The 24025-nt window shown below is 35.8% G+C and overlaps 2 protein-coding genes and 1 long non-coding RNA gene across 3 annotated transcripts; 1 reads left to right on the top strand and 2 right to left on the bottom strand.

The window, feature by feature from the left end:
* Positions 1-1829: 1829 nt before the first annotated feature.
* Positions 1830-3106, bottom strand: LOC131646314 (uncharacterized). Its single transcript, XR_009297411.1, has 3 exons — positions 2889-3106; positions 2412-2794; positions 1830-1990 (listed from the first exon to the last, which is right to left on the bottom strand). It is a non-coding gene; the product is annotated as an uncharacterized LOC131646314 (long non-coding RNA).
* Positions 3107-11150: 8044 nt separating this feature from the next.
* LOC131649404 (uncharacterized) lies at positions 11151-11762 on the top strand. The gene has a single exon (XM_058919165.1). The coding sequence runs from the start codon at positions 11151-11153 to the stop codon at positions 11760-11762; it is 612 nt and encodes a 203-aa protein (XP_058775148.1).
* Positions 11763-13286: 1524 nt separating this feature from the next.
* LOC131646313 (embryonic abundant protein VF30.1-like) lies at positions 13287-15079 on the bottom strand. Its single transcript, XM_058916380.1, has 3 exons — positions 14978-15079; positions 14542-14647; positions 13287-14410 (listed from the first exon to the last, which is right to left on the bottom strand). Exons 1-3 carry the CDS (start codon positions 15014-15016, stop codon positions 13479-13481), a joined length of 1077 nt encoding a protein of 358 aa, XP_058772363.1. The 5' UTR covers positions 15017-15079; the 3' UTR covers positions 13287-13478.
* Positions 15080-24025: the final 8946 nt, after the last annotated feature.

Below are 24025 nucleotides of genomic sequence, written 5' to 3'. Positions count from 1 at the left end.
TCTCAAGAGATCTTACAAGCTGGGGCAAGCTAGTAACAATTCATCTCTTCATCTTCAATCAAGTGTCAGATATCAAGATATGTGTCAAGGAGTCACACCTCACCTTCATCAATACTTTCACAAACTGTGACCTTTCCATCCATTTCCCATATCTTGGAAACATTCATTTCATCCATATTCATACATGCATCATGCATATCATAGCATTCTCATTTCTCCTACAATAATCCAATCATCAATAAAGCATGGGCATCCACCCTATCTTGAATCAAGCAAAGTTCAGAACTCCGCCTAATCTATTCCCCACAAAGCAGAAACCCTAATCAATCAGTACACTACATATAGAATTCATTGCATTGCATTGCATCTCCAGAAGTGCATAAAAAAAAAATCAAACATTTGCATGTGAAGCATAAGCCAAGAAGTTACTCATCAGATGAGGTCCCTACAAGCATTCGATTGATATCCACTGGATCACTCAGAGCTACCATTGTGGTGTCATCTTCCAAAGTCAATCATGTTCATATTTCTTCAACCCAGAGTTGATGTTTTTGTGTTCAACCCAGAGTTGATTTTCCTTTAATCTTTTAACCCCGAGTTAATTATATTTTCCCACTCAACCCAGAGTTGACGGTTATCTTTTATTCTCTTTCCCACTTAACCCAGAGTTGACGGTTATCTTTTCTCTTCTCACTCAACCCAGAGTTGACAGTTATCTTTTCTCTTTTCCCACTCAACCCAGAGTTGACAGTCATCTTTTGTCTTTACCCACTCAACCCAGAGTTGACGGTCATTCCTAATTGTTCATCTTTCCTCTTTCAACCCAGAGTTGAATCACCTTCTCTCAACCCAGAGTTGATGTCCACATCTTGCTTTAAACCCAGAGTTGATGTCCGTACTTTTTCTTAACCCAGAGTTGATGCCTATATCTTGTCCCACTAATACGGATTTCCCTTTCTATTCTCAATCCAGAATTGATATTTACATCTTGTCCAACCCAGAGTTGACTTCCCTCTATTCTTCTTCAACCCAGAGTTGAGTTCTATTTCATTTCTAGCCCAGAGCTAATTTGTTCAATCCAGAATTGATACACTTTTCCTCAGTGGAGTTGACACCATCCTTTTCCCCAGTGGATCTCATCTTTCTCCGAGCAAATTTTCAGGTTCACTTAGTATTTAATCTTCTTCCACCTTGAATGCTCGAAAGGCTAACGCCAATCCCACTTTCAGGTTTAAGATGATTAAATAGGGGCAGCTGTTGCACCCCAAAATTTGCCCATCTAATTTGACTTCCACTTGGCTTATGACTTTGGATTCATTTGCATAAATTCTTATCTTTCATTTATTTTAGGGTAAAATCATTCATTCATCTGCATCGTGTGCGGCATTATTAGGTCAATGGTTGGCTTACATATATTGGATTCTTATAAGTTCACCTGATCAAATATTGCTCCGTATGTTGCAAGCTATCTTGGTTCCAGTGTCCTCAAGGAAAGAAGCTTTAGAAGAAATGCATGTTGGAAAAAGAGTGAAATTGAAAATAAGCACGAGTTGACTTTTGGTCAACCGAGTCAACCATGGAGGGCTGAGTTTTGTTGACCGAGTCACATTGACCTATTCTTAGTACTTGGCTACAACCGTGTTTTGGAAGTATTTTATTCAACAAAAAAGGGAAATCACTCATTGTTTATATTTGAAATACAAAAGTCAAATTCAAGTACAATCACATACTACAAGGAATTCAATTACAGAACTGTCAGAAAAGGGAACATGAAGCTACATGAAAATCCATGTTGATTGAAAGTCAAACAAAATTTCTAAAAAGCCTATTGTTTCCAAGTCTCCAGCTTCACCACCTCCCATCACTCTTGCTCCTCAAGTCAAGTTCAACTTCGCTTCGTAACCGTAAATCTGCCGGTTCCAACCCGTTTCAATAAACCAGTTCAAGATAGTTTGCAAACCCACAGCCACTCTCTTCAGTTGTTAATAACCTGCAAGGATTCATAGGCAGCCATAAGTTAAACCACTCAAAACCAGATATACACATCCATTCATTTAATATCAATTCTATACAAACTCTAAACCATAACCATACCATCCAGACAAAAATTCATAACATAACACATCAAAACCATACATACATCAAGCCTTTTCCATACAAAAACACATTCCATGGCAGCCCTGCATCATGTCAAAAGAACCATTTCATAACCTAACTCCTCTAACTGCCTTAACCAATTATAACTAACAAGTTCTCTAACCAACTTCCCTAACTGCCAGCTAACCGTTTCTAACCAATTCTTCAGTTTGTTTAATAGAAATACTAACCATTGCAACAGAACCTAATCATCCCATAACAGAAAAACAGAAATATAACCACCTAACAAACTGATAACAGAAAATGCAACTAACCTCTCTACCAGGTTCAATCTTCTCCATCTATTGTATAACAAACTTCTTCAATCAAAGGCTGAGATGCATCCACAACCAACTCTCCAACCTCCTTCAACTCCTATAAATCAGACTTCCCTCCAATTCAGAAGCTCCTCTCCCATTCTTCATCTCTTTCTCTAACCTTCTCCATCATTTCATCATCTTCGACGCCATTCATCTCTCCATTTTCCATCTTCAATCTTCTTCATCGCTTCCCTCTCAACCATTTTTCACCATCTTCAATTCAGAGCCACTTCATTCACCATCTTCAAAACCATCTTCACTTCCTCCATAATTGAAGCTTCACCAAAATCTTCATTTTTTCCTTCTCTTCTGCAACTCGTTCATCATCTTCTCCTTATCTACACATCTCAATTCAATCACCAACAAAAAGAAACAAAAAAAGAGTGAAGAGAAAATCGTAACAGAAACTCTGAGAAAGATAACAAACTTCACCTGCATCTTCGACCATCGCGATTCATAGTTGCAGCAGTCACGAAGCAACTCCATCGTCAATCTTCACTTGCTTCACGAAACGGCATCGCCACAATCGCAAACGATTCTTGAACCTGCTTCAGAAAGTGATCAACATCCAATTTGTTAAACAATCTGCATCACAACAACAACGCATCACAAGCTTCGGTACGCAGAAGGCTGAAGGAGAAGCACGAGCAAGATTGTTCACCGCGGTACGGCGAGATTCTCGTCGGAGGAGAAAGTTGAACTCTTGCCGTCACTGCAAGATACGAGTCGGGAGAACTTAGCGAGAGGGTGAGGGACTTGATTCGAAGGCGATAGTGGCCGGAGATTTGCTGCATCGGAGAAGTTAGAGCTCTCCATTTGCGCCGCCGCGTCCGATGCGTGAGGAGAGAGACGAGAGTGTCCGGTCCGATGAGCTGAGTCGTTGGTTTACAGGAGTCGATTAAAACCACCGGAGAAGTGCCCTGGCCGCCGCCGTCGTTGAGTTCGCCAAGACCGTTGAGAGAGAGTGAAGCGAAGAGGATTTGAATCGACGTATTGCAGGTAACCTAATTCCTCTTTCTATTTCGTTTAGTTTTTTGTTTAATTTTATTTAATTAATTAATTTTGGTTGATTAATCTGAATAAAAAGCCTGTAACAAAAATACTCAATTTGGGTCTGTACCATTAGGCCTGCGCTTTGCTTGCTGCACCATCATTTTAGTCATACACCCCCTGTTTCCTTGTGTTTTCAATTAATATTTTAGGTTCCTAATTATAATTTTTCCAACTTCTTTTTAGGTAACAAAATCACTATTTTGCTCATATTGTTTTTAGGCTTTTAATCACAATTTTTGACATATAAAAATGTTCAATAAAAAATATTAGTTTTAGGCTAAATTCCTTTTAATTCTTCATGCTTGATTCGAATTCTTTTTCTCATGTAAAATTCTCATAAAAATAGTATCTTTTAATTCATTTTCGCACTATATTTTAAATCATTTGTTTTCATGTTTTGTGCTATATTTTCAAGTGTTTATGTTAGCCATTTTACACTAATTCTTGTATCGTTATTTACTTGTATTTTTACTTGTAATTTCGATCTCCGCTTATGCTTATATTCTCATGTCGCTTTTTGCTCCTAACCTCTAGGTAGAAACCATGACAACATTAGGACTTAGAAGTTCCCATCATAACATTAGGCTAGTTATTCATTTTAGACTAGTTTTTCATCCCTTTTCCTTTTCAACTTTAAAACACTTAACAAAGGAAGAGGCGAATCACATTAAAAGTGGGAGAGAAACGAGTGGGATTTATTCCCTAATCTGTTTCTCGAACACTTAATGAGAGAGAAATGAGTGGGATCCATTCCCTAATCTGTTTCTTGATCACTACGAAGAGAAATGAGTGGGATTCATTCCCTAATCTGTTTCTCGATTATTAGAGAAATGAGTGGGATTCATTCCCTAATCTGTTTCTCTATCCATGTAGAGAAATGAGTGGGATTCATTCCCTAATCTGTTTCTTTGACATCATACATTCTATGTGATTCAACTCGCAGATTAAAATCCCTTAAAAATCACCAACCAAAAACGTCTAAAACATCTAATAAAGGCTCAGACCTAAATCAAAGTAATGAAGTGGTGCGGAACCTTGTATTGGGTTTTGTTCATCATGGAATTACCCTAAAAAATACAAACAAATTTTCTCTCTTTTCTCTCTTGCCTCCGAGGCATTCCTTCTCTTGCCTTCAGGGCATTCTTTCTATGTGATTCAACTCGCAGATTAAAATCCCTTAAAAATCACCAACCAAAAACGTCTAAAACATCTAATAAAGGCTCAGACCTAAATCAAAGTAATGAAGTGGTGCGGAACCTTGTATTGGGTTTTGTTCATCATGGAATTACCCTAAAAAATACAAACAAATTTTCTCTCTTTTCTCTCTTGCCTCCGAGGCATTCCTTCTCTTGCCTTCAGGGCATTCTTTCTCCTAATCGGACACGTTATTTCCGCTCCATTCCCAGCTTAAGACTCCAGAGGTCGAGCAGCGGAGTGCGAATGTAACGTCGTCCACTAAAAAACACAAAAACAAACAAAAACTGAAGAGCCGAACTACGGCGCTCTGATTCCTGAAAAGGATACGTAGGCATTAGGTCGCGGGGCCTAAGCGAGCACAACTATTTAAAACCCTTATTTTCCCCGTGTTTCCTTTTCTTTCATTTGCATGCATTCCCTTAGTAATTAAGCTTTAGATTTACACACCCTTTAGATAGCAACAAACATAGGTGGATACCATCGAGTACGATGGGCGTGAGGGGTGCTAGTACCTTCCCCTTGCGTAACCGACTCCCGTACCCTATCTCTGGTCGAAAGACCTCGTTCTTATTCATCCTAGGTTTTCTGATATTCCTTTCCCTTTATGGGATAAATATATTGGTGGCGACTCTGTCCATTTTCGCGAGCGTGCGACAGATAGCATTCAGCAGAATAGTTCTTGACTTGTGATGATTCTTGAACATTTTCTTTTGGTCATCACTCATGGCTTGCCTTGTGAGCTTGACTCCTTGAGCAGAAACTAAATGTGTGTAAACATCCAACACTAGATCCCATAAGTCAACATCTTGACAAATAAAGTAACTTTCGAGTCTATCTTTCCAATACTCAAAGTTTTCACCATCAAAGACAAGTGGTCTAATGTAACCATTGAAGCTACTACTTCCATTGTTACCATTGTTGTTTTGATCAATAGGAATTGAAGTAGTTCTTGTTTCAACCATTTTGTGTTTTTCTCTCTGAATCTTTTATCTATCACGGTTAGTGCTTGCACCTAGAACCGGCGCTCTGATGCCAATTAAAGGATAGAAAACACTTAGAAAGGGGGGGATTAAATAAGTGTAACTTAAAACTTGGCAGAAAAAAATATTGAACACAATAATTTTTATCCTGGTTTGTTGTTAACCAAACTACTCCAGTCCACCCGTTTAGAGTGATTTACCTCAACTGAGGATTTAATCCACTAATCAATCTTGATTACAATGGTTCTCCACTTAGAACTCTCTCTAAGTCTTCTAGAGTCTACAGATCACAACTTGATCACTCTAGGAATTCCTTTATAATCAATGTAAAATAAATATTACAAAGAGTTTAGATTGCTTCTATAAAAGCTGTAATCACCAAGTGATATTTCTCTTAAGTTCTAGTTCTTAACACTCACTAAAATATTACAAAGTTGTGAGGTTGAAGATGAAGTTCTTCTTTGCTTTTTACGATTTAAGTTTGAAAACGTGTTGGTTCTTTTGCACAAGAGTTGTGTACTGCTTCTGAATCAGAACTTGTATATATAGGCGCTGAGGAAATGTGACCGTTGTTAGTCAGAGATTTGACGTTATAGGCTTTTCATCTTGTACTTGCTTCTAGACTCAGACTTTGTAGAAAGACGTTTGAATATCAGAGTCTTCAGCTTTTGATGCAGATGCAACTTCAGTCACTCAGACTATGGAAGTGCTTTGAGCCTGATACCATCAGAGCTTCGCTTCTGACTGCCATCTTCTGATGCTTTCCAGATCATGTTCTGAATCTGCAGGTCCATCTTTTGATGTTTGCCAGACCATGTTCTGATGAAACCATCCAGAACTAAAGTTACTAAAGTAGAAAATTGATTATAAAAAATAGAAAATTGAAGAAGGTAGGGGAAACGAGGGATTTCAATAGTAGGATAGAATTTGCGGATAATGTGGAAAATAAAGGTGATAAAAGAGCTGAAAACATGGTTACTCAAGGGGAAGGAATATACCGTGGAGAACCAATAACAAATTCAGATATAGCTTAAGAAAATAAAAGGTTTAAGGAAGATCCTTTGAAGGTGGTGGCGGCAAAGGTGTGGGGGGCGGCGAGAGATTTAGGGGTGGAGGGGAAATAGAAAGACGACGTTTATATCGAAGCTGTGAGAGTCATGGAGAAAAGGGATCGGGCTGAATATATGAGAAAGCAGGCGGAATTAGAAGAGGGTGGATCATGAATATAGTCACCTTCAACATTAGGGGGTGGAAGCTCATTAAAAAGAAGATTCAAAGAAGTGTTAATGAAAGGAGGGGCGGATTTTTGTTTTTTACAAGAGAAAAAAAATAACATGAATGACGGAGGAGATGGCAAAGTCTTTTTGGGGGATTCGGAGTTTTCTTGGTCAGCAATGGATTCTAGGGGGCGTCAGGAGGGATGTTATTGTGTTGGAAGACGGATGTATTCATACCTTATTTTAGTTTCAGAGGGGAGAATTTCCTTAGAATCAAAGCTATGTTCAAAGGAAAGGATTGCTACTTTGTTAATGTTTACTCCTCTTGTAATATTTAATTGAAGAGAAGGTTGCGAGAACAATTGGTGAATTTGAAAAGAAAGTAGACGGATGGGGAATGGTGTGTTGCTGGAGATTTTTATTCAGTTCGAAGCCAATCAGTGCGAAGGGAAGCAACAACTGAATTCTAGAAAAATTTACATCTTAGAGAGTGCATTTTGATACAGAAATCCAGGGTGAATTGGCTTAATGGAGGATATTCAAACACAAAATTCTTTCACAATTCTTTAAAGTTAAGAAGAAGGAGGAATATGTTGGTGGGGTTAGATACCGCAATGGGCAGAACTGATTCCGTACAAGGAATAAAAGAAGATGCTAAACGATTTTTCAAAGACAAATTTAAGGAATCCATGATGAGGAGACCATTGTGTTAGACGCTGGCCTTAGGATCTAGAGGGGGGGTGAATAGATCTTACACAGTTTTGCAGAATTAATTGAACTTTAAGCGGAAGTGATTCTGAATCGACTCGCGTCTATTCCGAACCACTATTGAAACGATTGTATATGTGTTAAAACCACTAACCAGCTTGAGATAAACGATAAGAGACTACACTATAGAATCAATACGTCGCTCTATTGAAAATCAATTAACTTCTTATATGATGAACGACGTTTGCAATGCAGCAATAGTGAAATAAGCAAAAACAAAAACACTTGGTGATAATGATCAAATTGATGGTGATTCAATGTGTGATGGATTGTGATGTTTATGTGAGTTCTTAATTCACAATCTTAACACTCGAATCGTTGATCAATTTGCTATTATAACCAAATATGAACAGAACGTAAATGAAAAGGTAAAAGCGACAAGAACACGATATTTGTTTAGGCAGTTCGTCGATCGTCCTCGCTACGACTACGTCTGCCCCCAATTCCAAATTGAAATTGGGAAATCTTCCATTAATGTTGAAAGTAGTGTATACAAAGAAGAAAACAAAGCGATAAACGATAAACCAATTATGTCGATCCTTTGAATCTTCTTCCCCCTTAATCTTGAACAAGATCAAGGTGATCCAAGAGTTTCACTTTGATTCCTTTCTGCAGTGTCTTGAATTGCTTGAACCCTTGTTCCTCAATTGTCACACTCAGCCGAATCCTCGATGAAAACTCTTGATAAAAACCCCCAAGAAACACCTATCTTGGAGGACAAAACCCTCGGATTTTATTCACCAAAAACCCCACAAATCTTCACCCACTAGGAATCTTCAATTCCGTTCCATGGACGTTATCGAACTCGATCACTAACCCTCAACGCAAGAATGATTATGTGTAATTGTGTTGGAGATGACGAAGAACGAAGATGAGAAGCCTTTGTGTATCTTTCAGTCGTTGGTGTTAATTTTTTTTTTTGCAATGAATAACAGACATTTTGGCATTTTTGATCAGTTAGGTCGACCTCTTGTAGAGCTTAGGTCGACCTAGCAGAGGTGCATTAACTTGAAATGATTTTGCTCCCAGTTAGGTCGACCTGTTTGGGAAGTAGGTCGACCAAAGTTCTCTTCAAATGAGTTTTTGGGATATTTCTTCAGTTTAGGTCGACCTAGTTGATGTGTGGGTCGACCTAGCAGAAGTATGTGAAATTTTCTCCATTTTAGGTCGACCTAGGTTGACAGTAGGTCGACCTAGCTGCTGCTATTCTGCATTTTTCTTGTTTTGCTTGTGTTGGGTCGACCTATAAGCATAGTAGGTCGACCTGCTCTGTCACAAATGACCAATGCTTGCTTTTCCTTGAGTTCTTCTGCTTGTCCCTTGTTGCTTGTATGCTTATTGAGTTTGCCATGAATCAAAAACATCTTTGTGATTGTGATCTTGTATTCACACATTGTTAGAAGGGGTTGTATTTAATAGTTTATCAAGAGAGGAGGCAGATAGTTTGGAGGTGGAATTCACAATGGAGGAAGTGGAGGAGGCGGCGTGGGATTGTGAATGTGACAATGCCCTGGTCTAGATAGTTATAATTTCAGCTTTCTGAAAAAATGTTGGAGCGTGTTATTAGTGGATTATCGGTCACCGTTTCTAGAAGTGTTCCGTCATTTATTCGGCATGAATCTGCGGGAATCGGTAACACTTTGTCTTGTATTTTATTATTTTTCGAGTTATTATTACGTTTCATATTTCCATTCGCCTGTTAGTGTTTTTAGTGGTTTATCTCTTTATGTCGTATTTTATGTGTTTCCGTGGTAGTTCTACATGTTTCCAGGTCCAGCCAAAAACCAAATGGATTAATGCGAGAAGAATCAGATCCTAGGCTTTAATAAAGTGATATTTGAGCAACACACAGGCCTGACACGGGTGCCCGTCTCACCTGACACGGCCCGTGTTAGGAGAAGGCTGAAGAGGAGTTGTGTGAATGTTTGAAGATTTGGCAGAGGGCTGACACGCGTGCCCGTGTGAGCTGACACAGCCCGTTTTAGCAAGTCTGGGAGAAATAGTTTTAAACGCCCAAGTCAGGGACCCAACACGGGTGCCTGTGTCAGCTGACGTGGCCCGTGTTTGCAAGCGCGCTGTTTTTACTAAGTTTTTGTGAAATGTTATGTTTGTGATCCCGGAGGGAAATTTTGGTATTCGCTACAACTTTAAGTGACCTGAGGATATTTAGGCTACTTTTGGAGAAAGATAAAAACACTTTTTGATGTACGAAAGAATTGCAGAAGAAAGGAGAGAGCTCTCAAGGGTTCCGGAGAACAGAGATCTTCAAGAGCCATCGTAACTGAAGATCAAAGCAATCCTATTTTCTTGTAATGTCTAACCTTCTTACTGTATTTTCTTTGAATATTATGAGCGGCTAAAACCCCTAATGCTAGGGGGTGTCCCTGAATCTCTATTGTGATGAACCTAATTTCCATTATTTTATGATATCAAAGTTTGTGTGAATCTATTTTATTGTGCAAAGTTCTTAACGTTTTTTCTATCGGACCAATAGATTTTGATATACGATTAAGATTTAGGTCGGACAAACCACCTTATCGCTGTTTGCACAACAATACTACCGTAGATATTGCTTAGGAATGAGGATTCACCATAGTAACCGTAGTAATCTTGTTAAATTATATTTTTATTGATATCACCTTGAATGGCTAAGGAATTGGGATTAAAGATTGATATCAAAAGAGTCTTCGACTAAGGAATTAGGAAAGACTATTCTTGAGATTCGGTAATAGATCATTTGGAAACTTATTTCATAAAATAAGGAGTAAAGTTTGTTACAAGGCAATTCATACACCTTGTCCTAGCATACTCTCTCATATCTTTTAAAAGACAATTTTACTCTTTTGCTTTAATTTATTTGTATTAATCATTATTTCTAAACAATCACAAAACCCCTATGTTATTTTGTTCAATTGAATCATTATAAGAACTTGTATTTCCTACGCAGTCCTCGAGATCGATATTGGGGATAAATCCCTATTATTACTACATCGGTGAAAATAGTACACTTGCTATTTTTCCGATCAGTGAACATCTTCAACTTCATCTCAGAATTCTACACAAGGGCGAATCTTCCTAAGGCAGTAACAGCCTCTTTTATGGCATTGATACCTAAGGTCACTAATCCACATCATTTAGGTGAGTACAAACCTACATGTCTTGTAGGGTGTATGTATAAAATTGTAACCAAGATATTAGCGAATAGGATGAAGAAGGTCATTGGCAAATTGGTCTCAAAGAGCCAAACTGCTTTTGTACCAGGTAGGAAAATTCATGATGGGGTGGTGGTTATAAACGAGATTGTTGACTAGGCCAGAAGAAACAAAAGAAGATGCATAATGTTAAAGGTCGATTTCGAGAAGGCGTACGATAATGTGAATTGGAGTTTTCTAATGTATATGTTGAAGAGGTATGGATTTGGAATGAAATGGTTAAGGTGGATCAAAGCGTGTGTGTGCAATAGTTCTATGTCAGTAATCATGAATGGTAGTCCATATGATGACTTTGTGACCGCGAAAGGGCTTAGGCAAGGGGATCCATTTCCCCATTTCCTATTTTCATTAGTTGCAGAGGGTTTAGCAAAGATGTTGGCCAAGGCATCAGAAGTAGGAGCATATAGCAGTTTCAGAATCGGCGAGTCTTGGGCGGCGGACTTGTTGCAGTTTGCAGATGACACGGTAATCATTGGGGAAGATAGCTGGAACAACTTGTGGTGTACAAAAACAGTGTTGAGAGTTTTTGATTTGGCTTCCGGTTTACAAGTTAATCTAGCAGAGAGTTGTTCGTTAGGAGTGCATGTCGAGGACTCTTTTATGCAAGCAACTTCAACCTTCTTGTGCTGCAGAATTGGTAAGTTCCCTTTCAATTTTTTGGGCATACCAATTGGGAGCAATCATAGGAAACTATTTGTTTGGAATCCGGTGATTGAGAAGATGCGAAACATATTATCTTCGTGGAAAAGTAGGCTGTTGTCTATTGGGGGAAGAATCACACTTATAAATTATGTCCTCAATGAAATTCCAATTTATTTTCTGTCATTCTTTAAGATCTCTAAGGTAGTACTTAAAGAGATGATCAAATTACAACGATAATTTTTGTGGAATGGAGGTGCGGATAAGAAGGAGATTTTGTGGGTGAGTTGGAAGGAGGTTTTTCGGAGTAAGGAAAACGACGGTTTGGGGGTTAGATGTATTGAGACGTTCAATGTTTCATTGTTGAACAAATGTCATTGGCGTCTCTTGGTGGACAAGGAAGCTCTTTGGAAACATGTTCTGCAACACCGTTACGATCCGTTAGAGGCAATTGTGTTTATTGGGAGGGCATACTCGAGGGATAATAAAAACTTGTTATGGTGGAGAGACATCAAGAGTTTGAGAAAAGTGGCAGAAGTTGCAAACGGTTGGTTCACAAAGAGAGTATCGTGCAGCGTCGGCACGGGCATAAAAATTCTCTTTTGGAAAAATAGATGGTGTGGAGGGGCGCTGCTGATGAACATGTTTCCACTCCTCTTCAATCAAGCTACGAATCCGGTGGAAACTATCCAAGAAATGGGTGTTTTTGAGAAAGATAATTAGGTGTAGTAGCTCCAAGAGGTGGGACTCAATCAGCCTGTAGAGTTTCATGAAGAGAGGGAAGTTTTAATGGAACTCATTTCTCAGATTACTCCTACTGTGACGGGGAAGGAGGACAACTTTAAGTGGTTTGTGAATTTAGATGGAAAGTGCTGTAAAGGATGGATATAGAGCACAGTTACAATCACAGGGTATGCTGGTCCAAACAGCTGTTCAAAAGGAAGCTCTTTCATTATTGTGGCAGTCAAAGCTCCCGTCGAAAGTGCTGGTATTTTGATGGAGATGCTTGAAGGATAAGGTGGCAACAAAGGAACAATTAATGAGACAGGGCGTGATTCACAACAACGAAGATCGTATGTGTGTATTTTGCTCGACGGTGATAGAATAATTGGATTATTTACTTCTAAACTGCGTATTCTCGATGGAGGTGTGGGTGAAGGTGTATTGTTGGTTAGGATTGAACATAGGTGATAATGTTACCATTACTGAACATGCTTTGCTTTTCAAAACGTCACTTTTGGGGAGTGTAAAAAAGACAAGGATACTATTGTTCTGGTTGGTAACGTGCTGGACGTTACGGAGTTCCCAGAATGCTTGCGTTTTCAAGAACGAAGTCGCGGTGGGCGAGGTTGTAGATAAGATAAAAATGCTATCTTGGTATTGGCATGCGTTAGGATCCAAAACCAAAGGTTGTTGTGATTTTTATTGGCGGTACAGAAGTCCATTGGATTTTGTTTGATTGTTTATGTTGTAATAGGGAGAGTACCCCTTGTACTCACTTAATCAATTGCTCCATTGCTTATAAAAAAATGAAAAATATTTTGTCTGTCACCAAGATTGTGGTCGTTAGTCAATGTCAAAAAAAATACGTTCGGAGAATTGATGTTTAGTGACAAATTTTATCTGCCACTACAAATCAATTTTCTTGTTGTGCGCTTAAAGAACATGCTAGTTTATATTTCAAATACCATAGCTATTTCCATGATTTTGAAATTTAAATATAGAGAACATATTACTTCAAACACATTAACATCTTTCACAATATTCAATAAAAAGTACAACATACTGGCCATTCATATTATCACAGTTAATAACAAACAAATAGTTCCAACTAGTTTTATATGAAATACATGGATAAAACTCAATACATAGTGTATGATATTTTTGGTTCATATTTGTCTTAGTATATCACACTTAAGTCACAACATAAGAGGCTTATAAATTAGAAAATATCCACTATATGACACAAGGATGGCCATTGGCTTCAGTTACATCTTTGTTGGGTACCCAAGCAATAGCTTTATTGCCAATAAAATGACAAACTGGAATAGTTCCTGGTTTGACCTTAAGAACTTCATAAATGATACTAGGATCCATACCTCTTGTATCATGGTGGCAAATAGTTAATGCATTAGATTTAGTTCCATCAGAAGCCACCAACGGGACCATGTAAGTCGTTGTCGCATTGACTTGGTGGCAATAGAATGCTACTTTTTTTAAATTTAATCTGTGACACATCACTGCTCTATCGCCTATTTTCTTCACTTCCTCCACCACATATTTGTCTTGACTTTGAGCGAAGGAACTTGACATTGCTTTAATATTTTTTCCAAGTTTAGAAATGACATAATTCATCATCAATTCTAAGGATGGTGCACAATATTTATCTTCTCCGATTGGGGAAGGCTTTCCACAATAATCATGAAAAATGCGCATCTCTTCTTTAGTCCATAGGGGTATCGTAGAAGTTTGACTTAATCTTTTAGTTTTTTTATCAATCCATTTGCGAGTAGCGAAAGGTTGGTCTGTTTTTTCAATATTTTCTCTTGTTGCTTTATCAATTTTTGTACGACTCCCAATATCTTGATTTGGTTTACCAGTCCATATAAGAATTCCAAAAGTTTCAATCGGTTTCCTAATTTCATCATCAATTGCTTTATTAGTTGCCATGTGAGTTTCAAAAGCTTGATTGGCTTTTTCAATTGATTTTTTATCCCACCATGTGTTGATTCCAAAAGGTTGATTTGTATTTTCGACAGACATCTGTGTCTTTGAATGTTTATGGATGCCTAAACTCATCTTTTTTCCGGGATATAAATCATGTTCAAAAAAGACAGTCCAATATTGATTCTCTTCATGATCTCTAATAGGCAAACTGGTTTTGCTATCTGCACCATCAAAAATCAAACCAAATTCTGAAACTTATATATTGCAACAGACCAATTCACATGAAATCACATATATCAATCAAAAAGGTAAAACTAACCATAATTAAACACAATAATGCATATTTACTAACCAGGCAGCAGTAGATCCAAAAGAGGTTTGGGTATAGGAGTGTTCGGCCAAATAGATTTCCAATATTCTTCTCCTGATTTAGATCCATTGGTTCCTACAAAAATTAACTGTAACAAGTCTTTATTAGATGTCATACAAGTAATAGATTTTGTCTAATATATGAACCTTTTAAAAATGATTCACGTGTATAAAAAATATTTTACTAAAACATTATGTCAAGAGATGGAAACCAAACGATTAATTTGATGTGGTTAATGAGTGTACAAAATGAGATTACAAAATTACATCAGCATATATATATAAAGAAAATAATTCATAAAGAAAGATGGAATTTTCATAATGACATGAAATATTGGATTGTAAACAGAGACAACTTCTTTCAAAGGAAATTAGAGACAATTATTCATAATGATCAAGCAAGTCAGAAAAGAACTTACACAAAATAGAGCTAAAAGAGATAGATGCGTAAACTCCATTTAAGCTGTGAGGTGGTAGAAAGTAGAAACCCGTGATTGTTTAGGTATGAACTAAGAATTGCTAATATATATATATATATATATATATATATATATATATATATATATATATATATATATATATATATATATATATATATACACCTGACTTTTTAGAAGCCCAAGGAAAATAATAAAAAAGGACCCTTAACAAAAAAATTGATTAATTATTAAAAAAATTTAGCTATAAATAAAACTAATTTTTCTAATTTTTTTAATATATTATTATAAAAAAAATCTAATAATATATTTTTTAATAAAAAAAATATTTTAAAAAGTAGGAGGTTTTAATTTTATTATTATAAAATATATATTTGCATATTATAAAAAATATATTTTTTAATCTATATTTGCGTATTTTTAATTTCCATTATATTTTATCGAATAGTAGGAGGTTTTAATTTTATCTATACTATGTTATTCTTTTTGAAAAAAGTGAATCATTGAAAATATGCATATTTCGGATATGAATCTCCGAAACAGTTTCTTAGTGAATTCGGATATACATATCCGAAATCATTGAAAATCTCATTATGGGTGATTTCGGAGATATATCCGAAATCTTTAAAATTAGAATATGAATGCCCTTGGAGATACATTTTTGAAAGATATTTTGAAATTTTCAGAAGTATTTTTCACTCTATATGAATGTACAAAGAAATTCACTTGCTATGTTTGGGAGTTTGGAGGGGAGGGAAGGGGAGGGCTTCCAAAAACGGAATTTTAAATAATTATAGGAAAATATTTGACATTTTTTGAAAAAATGATTCTGTTTAGAATGATAAAAGAGTCATTATCATTACTAAATTTTTAATTTTCAGAATACTATAACAACCTAAAAAATATTTGAAAATTTATGTAAAGCCTCCAAAACCCTCCTTCAATACAATTTTTGAGTTCCTCCATTTTATGGAGTTTTTGGTGTTTTGAATAAACTCAAACCCTCCAAAACCCTCCTACCCAAAATCTTTTTATCATTTTCACTCAATTCTTCCTATTTTTCAAAACCTTTCCCTCCCTTCCCCTCCAAACTCCCAAATATTATTCTCAAACAATCCGTACATGCAAACTATTAAAAAACATAAGTATACTAAATTGCAAAGTTTATCTCACATGAAAAAAAAAAGGTCTGAGTTACTCATACTTAAATTAAAAATTATAAAATATTTATCTCAATGAAATAAAATTATTATTAATTTTTGTTATAATTAAATTGCGATGATTTAAACATACTCAAAAAAAATAAGGCAGCTATGATTAACAAACATTTTATAATATAGAAAATTGAAAAATTATTAATTGTTTTCTCTTTAAATTCACAATAATACAAGTTGTTAAAAGAATCATCAAAATACTTTCAGCCAAAAATAATAGTCAAAGTTGTATATCCCACTTAAATTCTAAAAATACTATAAATGAAAATAATAATAATAATAATAATAATAATAATAATAATAATAATAATAATAATAATAATAATAATAATAATAGTTTAACTAGGCGTATTTTATAACAATTGTTTAAATTTATTATTTTTTAATGTGTAAAAATATGTTTATGAATGTCAAGTAAATATTAAAACCTGGAAGAACAAAAATTAAGAGACGGAGAGAGGGAATCTTTTTATAAATAAGAACTGATATTTAAAGTCATTAGAAACTAGTTAATCAGACTAATAATATATTGTTCTGTAAATAAATTCATAGTAAAAATGGTTAAATGTTGAATGAATATTTAATTGATATGTCTGGGTTAAGAAATTTAGTTCTTTGATTTTAATATTTCACTACTCTTTAAAGTAAATAAAAAGGAATAAAGATCAGAGAAATAGAAAATATATTTTTTATATTTTTAAAAAAGGAGAGAGTTGATATTATTATTTTATTTTATTAGTACAGAAAGAGATTAGATATTATTATTTTGTATAGATTTCATTAATTAATAAGAATATTGTAACATGATGAGATCTGATATGGTGACATTTTGTCAAAGCTTATCCTTAGCAGCCCTTAATAATTTTATTGAGTAGTCTGGACATCACCGTCAGTGTTAGTGTGCCTAGCTATATAATATTTTTTAACATCTGTGTTTTATTGAGTAAAATTCATATAGATCCGATCACGATATGTAAAATGCAATTTTAAATTAAAAAGATTCACATGTATTTGATGGAAATCCACTAAAAACTATGATGATTTTTTATCAATCTTGATGAATAAGATTGTTACCAACACAAGATAACAATGAAAATAAGAAAGAAAATTTAAAGAAGAAAAGAGATTAGGGTTTCTGCAGAGTAACTCTTTGTCCACAAATGGTTGAAAATTTTGTTATTCATTTGCAACTGCAAATTATGTGAATACAATTCAATTGACTTGATTACAAAATAACGAGGGTTACTCCCTATTTATAGATTTAGGTTAGCTTTCTCCCTAAGCCAAAGCCCAAAACTATAAAAGTCCAAAATACCTATTTCGGAACTAAATCAAATATAATCTATTTTAAATCTAAATTAAATCTATCTAAATCTAAAACAAATCCGTGTGTAACAAACTATTCCCACACAAACAAATCTTTTCGACACTCTATTGTCTCTGTCGAGTAATCTGTTTTGACACAAGGAATTACTTTCAACACACCACCTAATTCATTGTGTCTAAGCTATCTATATTCATCATAGCTCTTAGTCTTCTGAATATTTCGACCTGCACTCCCTTCGTCATGATGTCTGCAATCTGATTCTCAGTTTTGCAGTGTTCCAAATTCATCTTCCCTTTAGCTAACTGCTCTCGAAGATAGTGGAACCTCATTTCGATATGCTTACTTCGACCATGCGCTATCGGGTTCTTCGCTAGGTTGATAGCTGACATGTTGTCGATCTTCATGGTAATTGCTCCATGATCTTTACCTGTTATCTCTTCGACCAAGTTCACCATCCATGTTGCTTGACGTGCACAAAAAGAAGCAGCTATGTACTCTGCTTCGCATGATAATAATGGCACTACTGGTTCCTTTCTCAAACTCCAAGCAACTGGTGCACCACCTAGCTTAAACACATAACCTACTGTAGATTTTCAATCCTCGGCATCACTACACCAACTCGAATCAGTGTATCCCACTAATTTGCATTCTTTTCCTTTATCAGCTGCAGGAAATAAAATGCCATAGTTGAACATTCCCTTTAGATACCTCAATATCCTCTTCGCCGCTGCTAGGTGTGATACCTTTGGCTTATGCATGAATCTACTTACCATACCTACATTGTATGCTAAGTCAGGCCTTGTATGACAAAGGTATCTCAATGACCTAATAAGTCATCTGTATGTTGGGTTGACATCATCTTCATCTGGGTTCTTCGACAGTTGCAGTCTTGTTTCAGCAGGTGTCGAAGTCATGTTGCATTCTTCCATCTCAAATCTCTTGAGAATTTCACTTGCATATCTTCGTTGATGCATCATTAAGCCTCTACTACTCTTGTAGAATTCGATGCCAAGGAAATATGAAATGTCGCCCAGATCAGACATTTCAAATTCCTTGCTGAGATCACCTTTAAAGTTTTCAATCTCTTTCTTGCAGCTACCTGTTATCAACAAATCATCGACATAGAGGCATAGTGTCATACCCCAATTTTTGACCCTAAGATCACACATCATTTGCATACCAATCATCAATCAAGAAGTTTTAACTTAGAGCTCTACTTGTGGTGTTATGCTCAATTCATCTGCAAGGGAATCATCAAGCACCCATGTTTTAGTCTTGTATATATTGTTTTACTAACCAAAATACCAAAAATATTGCCTTGTGCTTTTGTATGTTTGTGTTTTGTAGGTACCAAGTCAAAGTATCCATCAAAAGGAGCATTTTTCAACAATTTCACTGTGCAAATCGATTTGCATAAGGTGTAAATCGATTTACACAACTGTTTCTACACCAGATTTGCTTCTGCCATCAGTGCAAATCGATTTGCATAAGACAGCAATCGATTTGCATAACTGTTTTTGCCCCAGATTTTGCCTTTTTCAGCTATGTAAATAGATTTGCATAAAGCGTAAATCGATTGCACCAGTGCGAATTTGGAAAAATGAAGGCAAATTTCAGCTTTTGAGAGTGTTGACATCATTTGCAAGCATGGGAAGCATGACTTAGCTCTTGTATTTGATTACCTACATCATTTAATCATAAACCCTCATGTGATTGCATCAAGACCATTGGATCTCATTTTTGGCTCCAAATCCTTTTTCCAAGCCTAATTCTATTTTCCAATCCTAACTCCAAACCACAAAATTTCCCAAGCCTAAGTGCTATAAATTGAGGCATTCCCCTCTTCATTTTTCAAGCTTTGATAGCCAAGAAAACTCTTGCTCTTTCTCTCCTCACCTCTTCCAAACCCCTCACTCAAAGCTCTTTTTCTTCCACACAAATTAGTGTGTCACATCTTGAACCTCACTAATTTAGAGCTAAACCTCAACATAAACACTACTTTTTCTTCAGCAATTGTGAGAGATCAAGGCTTGTGGTTGTGTGTTCTTGAAGAAGATTCAAAGTTTGTGAAAGATTTGGTAAAATTCTAGATCCATTCCATAATTCAAGATGTGATCCATTGTTGTTTATGTTTGATGCACCTTTGGTGCTACATTGATGAGTTTTGCTTGCTTACTTGATACATTTTCGTGCATAAATTGATCCAAGATCACAAGGTGTTTGGTTTTATGTTTAAACAAGTTTTCTTCTCTTGATTTGCTGTTTTTTTTGAAAATTGTGTTGTGCAAATCGATTTACATCTGGTGCAAATCAATTTACACAACTGAAAAACTGCGCAGATTTGAAAACAGAGTTATGCAAATCGATTTACACTCTGTGTAAATCGATTTACATCTGAGCAGAATGTGTTTTTTTGCCTTTTTTAACTTGTTTTTGGTTCTAACTCATCTTCTACTCCATTCTTTTGATTTTTCCTTGAATCACAAAGTTACAGGCCTAATTTCTCTCTAATTTCAATGGACTTAGGGCGTCGATAGGATGAGAATCCGAATCCGCAATATTAAGTGATTGAAATTATGGATGAAAGGAGCTTTTGAATGTGGTTCCATCTTTTATTACTTTTTCTTTTGATCGATGAAAGTCTTTGATACCTTGAGAATTCTTATGGTTTCTTGGTAAAGACGAGATCGCTCCCTATTTTTCTTTTCGTGCGGTATTGCTTTCGGAGAGTGATCTACATATCACTTCTCTCGCATGCATTAGCACATAAAGTTTTGACCGGCCTCGTTGTAGGGTGATTTCTATATAAATCACTTGGCGATCTGCTTAACATAGCGCAATATTTCGTGTCCCGAATAAAAAAAGATCACATATGGAAGAGAATTGTATGCGGTTGATTTAAGACTTATGGAGGTTTATCGTGTAGTCGCTATGATTTTATCAAGCTTCTGATAAATGTCCATTGAATTTAAATCCGAGAACATCCTTCACTCACCATCGATCTTTCTTACTAACTTTGATAACATACTTGACAAGTTTCAAGATGGTTATCTTTAACATCTAACAATTGACTTTAATTTCCGCACTTTATTATATTACTCTTTATATTTCTCGCTTTATCGCTTTATTTTATCATTTCATCATATTTACATTCCGCTATTTTCTCTTTGTCCATTTGGACATTTATATTCCGCTATTTTCTCTTTGTCCATTTGGACGCTATGTTTATGCTTCCGCTATTTTTCTTTTGTCCACTTGGACCATACTTTACTTTTATGCTAAAACACTAATAAATAACAAAAATCTAAAAAACACTTAAGGCTCTCTTTTGGACTATTGGTTACTATCCCTAGCATTTTGGAGATTCGGACTTATGGACTTAGTACCTCTGGACCCTCATGATATTGTTACTCTGCTGTTATTCTGTCTGTCTGGCATTGGATTGTTGTTTGTTTGTATGTGCAGGTATTTCCTTGAAAGCCCTTGATGGTTAATTCCAAGGCATTGATATAAGGATTTTACCCGAAAACAGCCATTACTCTGCCCGATTTTCGTCAGAATTTTAATGTGCTTAATGCGAAGTGGTGCTAAGATAATAAGTTCATCTGGATCCCCAAGTGATAATGTTGGTTTAGTATTGATATTCCAAAGGATGGGAAATCTACCTTGACTCACAATGTCAAGTGTTGGCTTCTTATTTTGGTTAGACCGTTTCTTTCCTTAGCTTTTATTTTACGCAATAGGATAGCCTCTTCATCTCCTCCCATTCTTAAATTTTCAAAATTTTCTCCCTTTTTAAAAAACCTTCTTATGTTTGCAAACCTTTTCAAAACCTTTTCTTAAAATATCTTTTGCCCTTAGTGGCCTTTTCCTCTTTTCTTCAAAAGTTTAGACACTATTAATTGTCGAAACGAGTGGTTATACCCCACGATTTTGAAATTGATTGATATAATGAGATCTTTTCCGCGTGAGAGAGCTAGCGGCATACTCGTCGATTTTATCCGAGTTGGAGCCCTTCTTTCATTAGCGATGCAAAGAACTCGTTTGTTCTTATGCTCAAGAACAATGGCTGAGTATTTCTCTCCAACGACGATAAAGTGTTTATTCGTTTTAAAAACGTTTTTCCCTTTTTAGCGGAACTACATTAGCTCTGACTTCTCCATTGCACCGAGGAGGTATGTAGGCACAAGGCTTAACGTCTTGCCGAGCTTATTTTAAAAAAATAAAACAAACTCTTTTTTTAGCACACACGACACAGATTTTCAAAAAGGTTCCTGTGGAGTACCACAGATATGAGGGGTGCTTAAAACCTTCCCCTCATATAATCAACACCTGAACCTGAGTTCTCTTTCTTGTTTTAAAAACAAAACTTTGGGTTTTACGTTCTTTTCCCTTTTCCTTTGAAAAAATAAAGCGCGGTGGCGATTTCAAACGAAATATTGATTCGAGTCAATCCTATGGCTTCGATATCAGATTTTCCCCGCTACACATAGTATAAGCAATTCACTATTGCTTCTTCTTACATATACTCCATGTTCAGTTGTGCACTTCACAAATTCCTTCTCCCTTAGGAACCCGTCGATCTTCTTATTGCAAGCTCTTGGAGATTGCTTCAGACCATACAGGGCTTCATGCTGCCTGTACACCTTTCTCTCTTCGCCATGTTTCACAAAACCAATTGGTTGTGCAACATAGAATTCTTTGTCTAAGGGTCCATATAGGAATGCACACTTTACGTCCATCTGACATATGTGTCAACTGTTTATTTCTGCTAGACCAACAACCAACCTGATTGTTTCGATCCTGGCAACAGGTGCAAATACTTCATCAAAGTCAATTCCCTCTTTCTGAAGAAATCCGTTTTCCACAAGCCTTGCCTTGTGTCGAGTCACTTCTCCTTTGGGATTACACTTCACTTTGTATACCCACTTCACATCAATTGCCTTCTTGCCTTGAGGCAATTTGACAAGTGACCAAGTATTGTTGTCTTTGATGGATTTTAGTTCCTCATTCCTAGCTTTTACCCACTTCGAATCCTTCAATGCCTCATTTACATTAACGGGTTCGACATCTGCGTAGAAAGTGTAATGTACCAGCTCACCTTTATCATTGACTACATCATCTGGTGTAATCACACATTCTTACAACCTTGCAGGCATGTGTCTAGTTCTCTGAGGTCTGCTTGTATCTGGTTGATCTTTAACCTCCTCTTGTCGAAATTATCTTTCGACTTGAGTTTTTGGTTCTTCGAGTAAGATTCCCACTGAATCTTTCTTGACATTTTCCGTCCAATCCCATTCTTTAAGTTCATTTATGATCATGTCTCTGCTGATCACAACTTTCTTATTCACTGGGTCAAACTTCTTGTAACCTCCAATAGAATAATATCCCATTAGGATCATCTGACTCGACTTGTCATCAAGTTTTCTTCTCAACTGATCTGGCACATGTCTATGTGCTATAGATCCAAATACCTTCATATGACTTAGCTAGGTTTCACACCAGACCAACATTCTTCAGGAGTAATTCCTTCTAGCTTCTTCGTCGGACATCTGTTCAGAATGTATGTCGTAGTTGACACAGCTTCCCCTTAAAACTCTTTAGGTAAATTCTTGCTTTTCAACATACTTCTCACCATATTCATGATGGTTGGATTCTTTCTTTCTGCAGTTCCATTCTGTTGTGGAGTGTGTCATACCCCAAAATTTGCCCAGTCAATTTATGTGTTTTAATTCGTCAAGGATCAAAATTAAGAATCATGGGGTTTGACATTCCTATTGTCAAACCTGCGTTCTTATAGAATATCCTGAGTTAAAATGAGGGTTAAGGTTAAAAGGTGTTTGGGCTCAGCCATCTTCGAGATTTTTAGTCCGTTTCACGGTTGATCATATAGCTTATGATTTTTTGTTGGACTATTAATTTCAATATTTGATTAGATCATTTTTAACTATTATTATTATTAATTAGTATTGTCTGATTATTAATCTTAATATTTGGTTTGATTATTTTCTGTTATTATTAATTTTAATAGGTTTATTCTTTTATTAGTTTTAATTATCTTTTGAAATATTAAATACAATACAAAAAAATATGAAACAAATAAAAATAATAAAAAAGGAAAAGAGAAAGAAGCTTTGTTCTTCAAATGGGCCCATAATTCTTGATCCAAACTAGATTTTATTCTTGGTAGAAGTCTCTTGGCCCAACCCCATGCCTTTTTGTTAGTTATTTTATTTATTTTGATTTAGTTCATTTTAAGTTCAATTTAATTAGAATAATTAATGGAAAATTAAATATTTGATTTTAAATCTATTATGGGGTCAAAATATCAAGATTATGTCATATAATATCATGGAAATCGTGCAAGACAAGATTGGAAAGAAAAGGTTGAAATTGGATAGAATTAGAAGGTTTTACAAATCATTATTTTCAAATTGCATACTCAAGATTCATCAAGATTTACTTCGGTTTTAGTGACCTAAATTCACC

Source organism: Vicia villosa, linkage group LG2, assembly GCF_029867415.1.
Source record: "Vicia villosa cultivar HV-30 ecotype Madison, WI linkage group LG2, Vvil1.0, whole genome shotgun sequence".
Lineage (NCBI taxonomy): Eukaryota > Viridiplantae > Streptophyta > Magnoliopsida > Fabales > Fabaceae > Vicia > Vicia villosa.
Note: the sequence above shows the minus strand (reverse complement) of the source record. Positions and strands in the feature narration are given on the sequence as shown.

What these genes read in the sequence shown, in the direction of transcription:
- LOC131649404 (XM_058919165.1), top strand. Translation starts at nt 11,151, where the DNA reads ATGAATGGTAGTCCATATGATGACTTTGTGACCGCGAAAGGGCTTAGG.
- LOC131646313 (XM_058916380.1), bottom strand. Translation starts at nt 15,016, where the DNA reads ATGGAGTTTACGCATCTATCTCTTTTAGCTCTATTTTGT. An exon ending in CTCTTTTAGCTCTATTTTGT is followed by an intron (nt 14,648 to 14,977) that starts GTAAGTTCTTTT and finishes GACTTGTTACAG; the next exon opens with TTAATTTTTGTAGGAACCAA. An exon ending in TTTGGATCTACTGCTGCCTG is followed by an intron (nt 14,411 to 14,541) that starts GTTAGTAAATAT and finishes TTGATGGTGCAG; the next exon opens with ATAGCAAAACCAGTTTGCCT.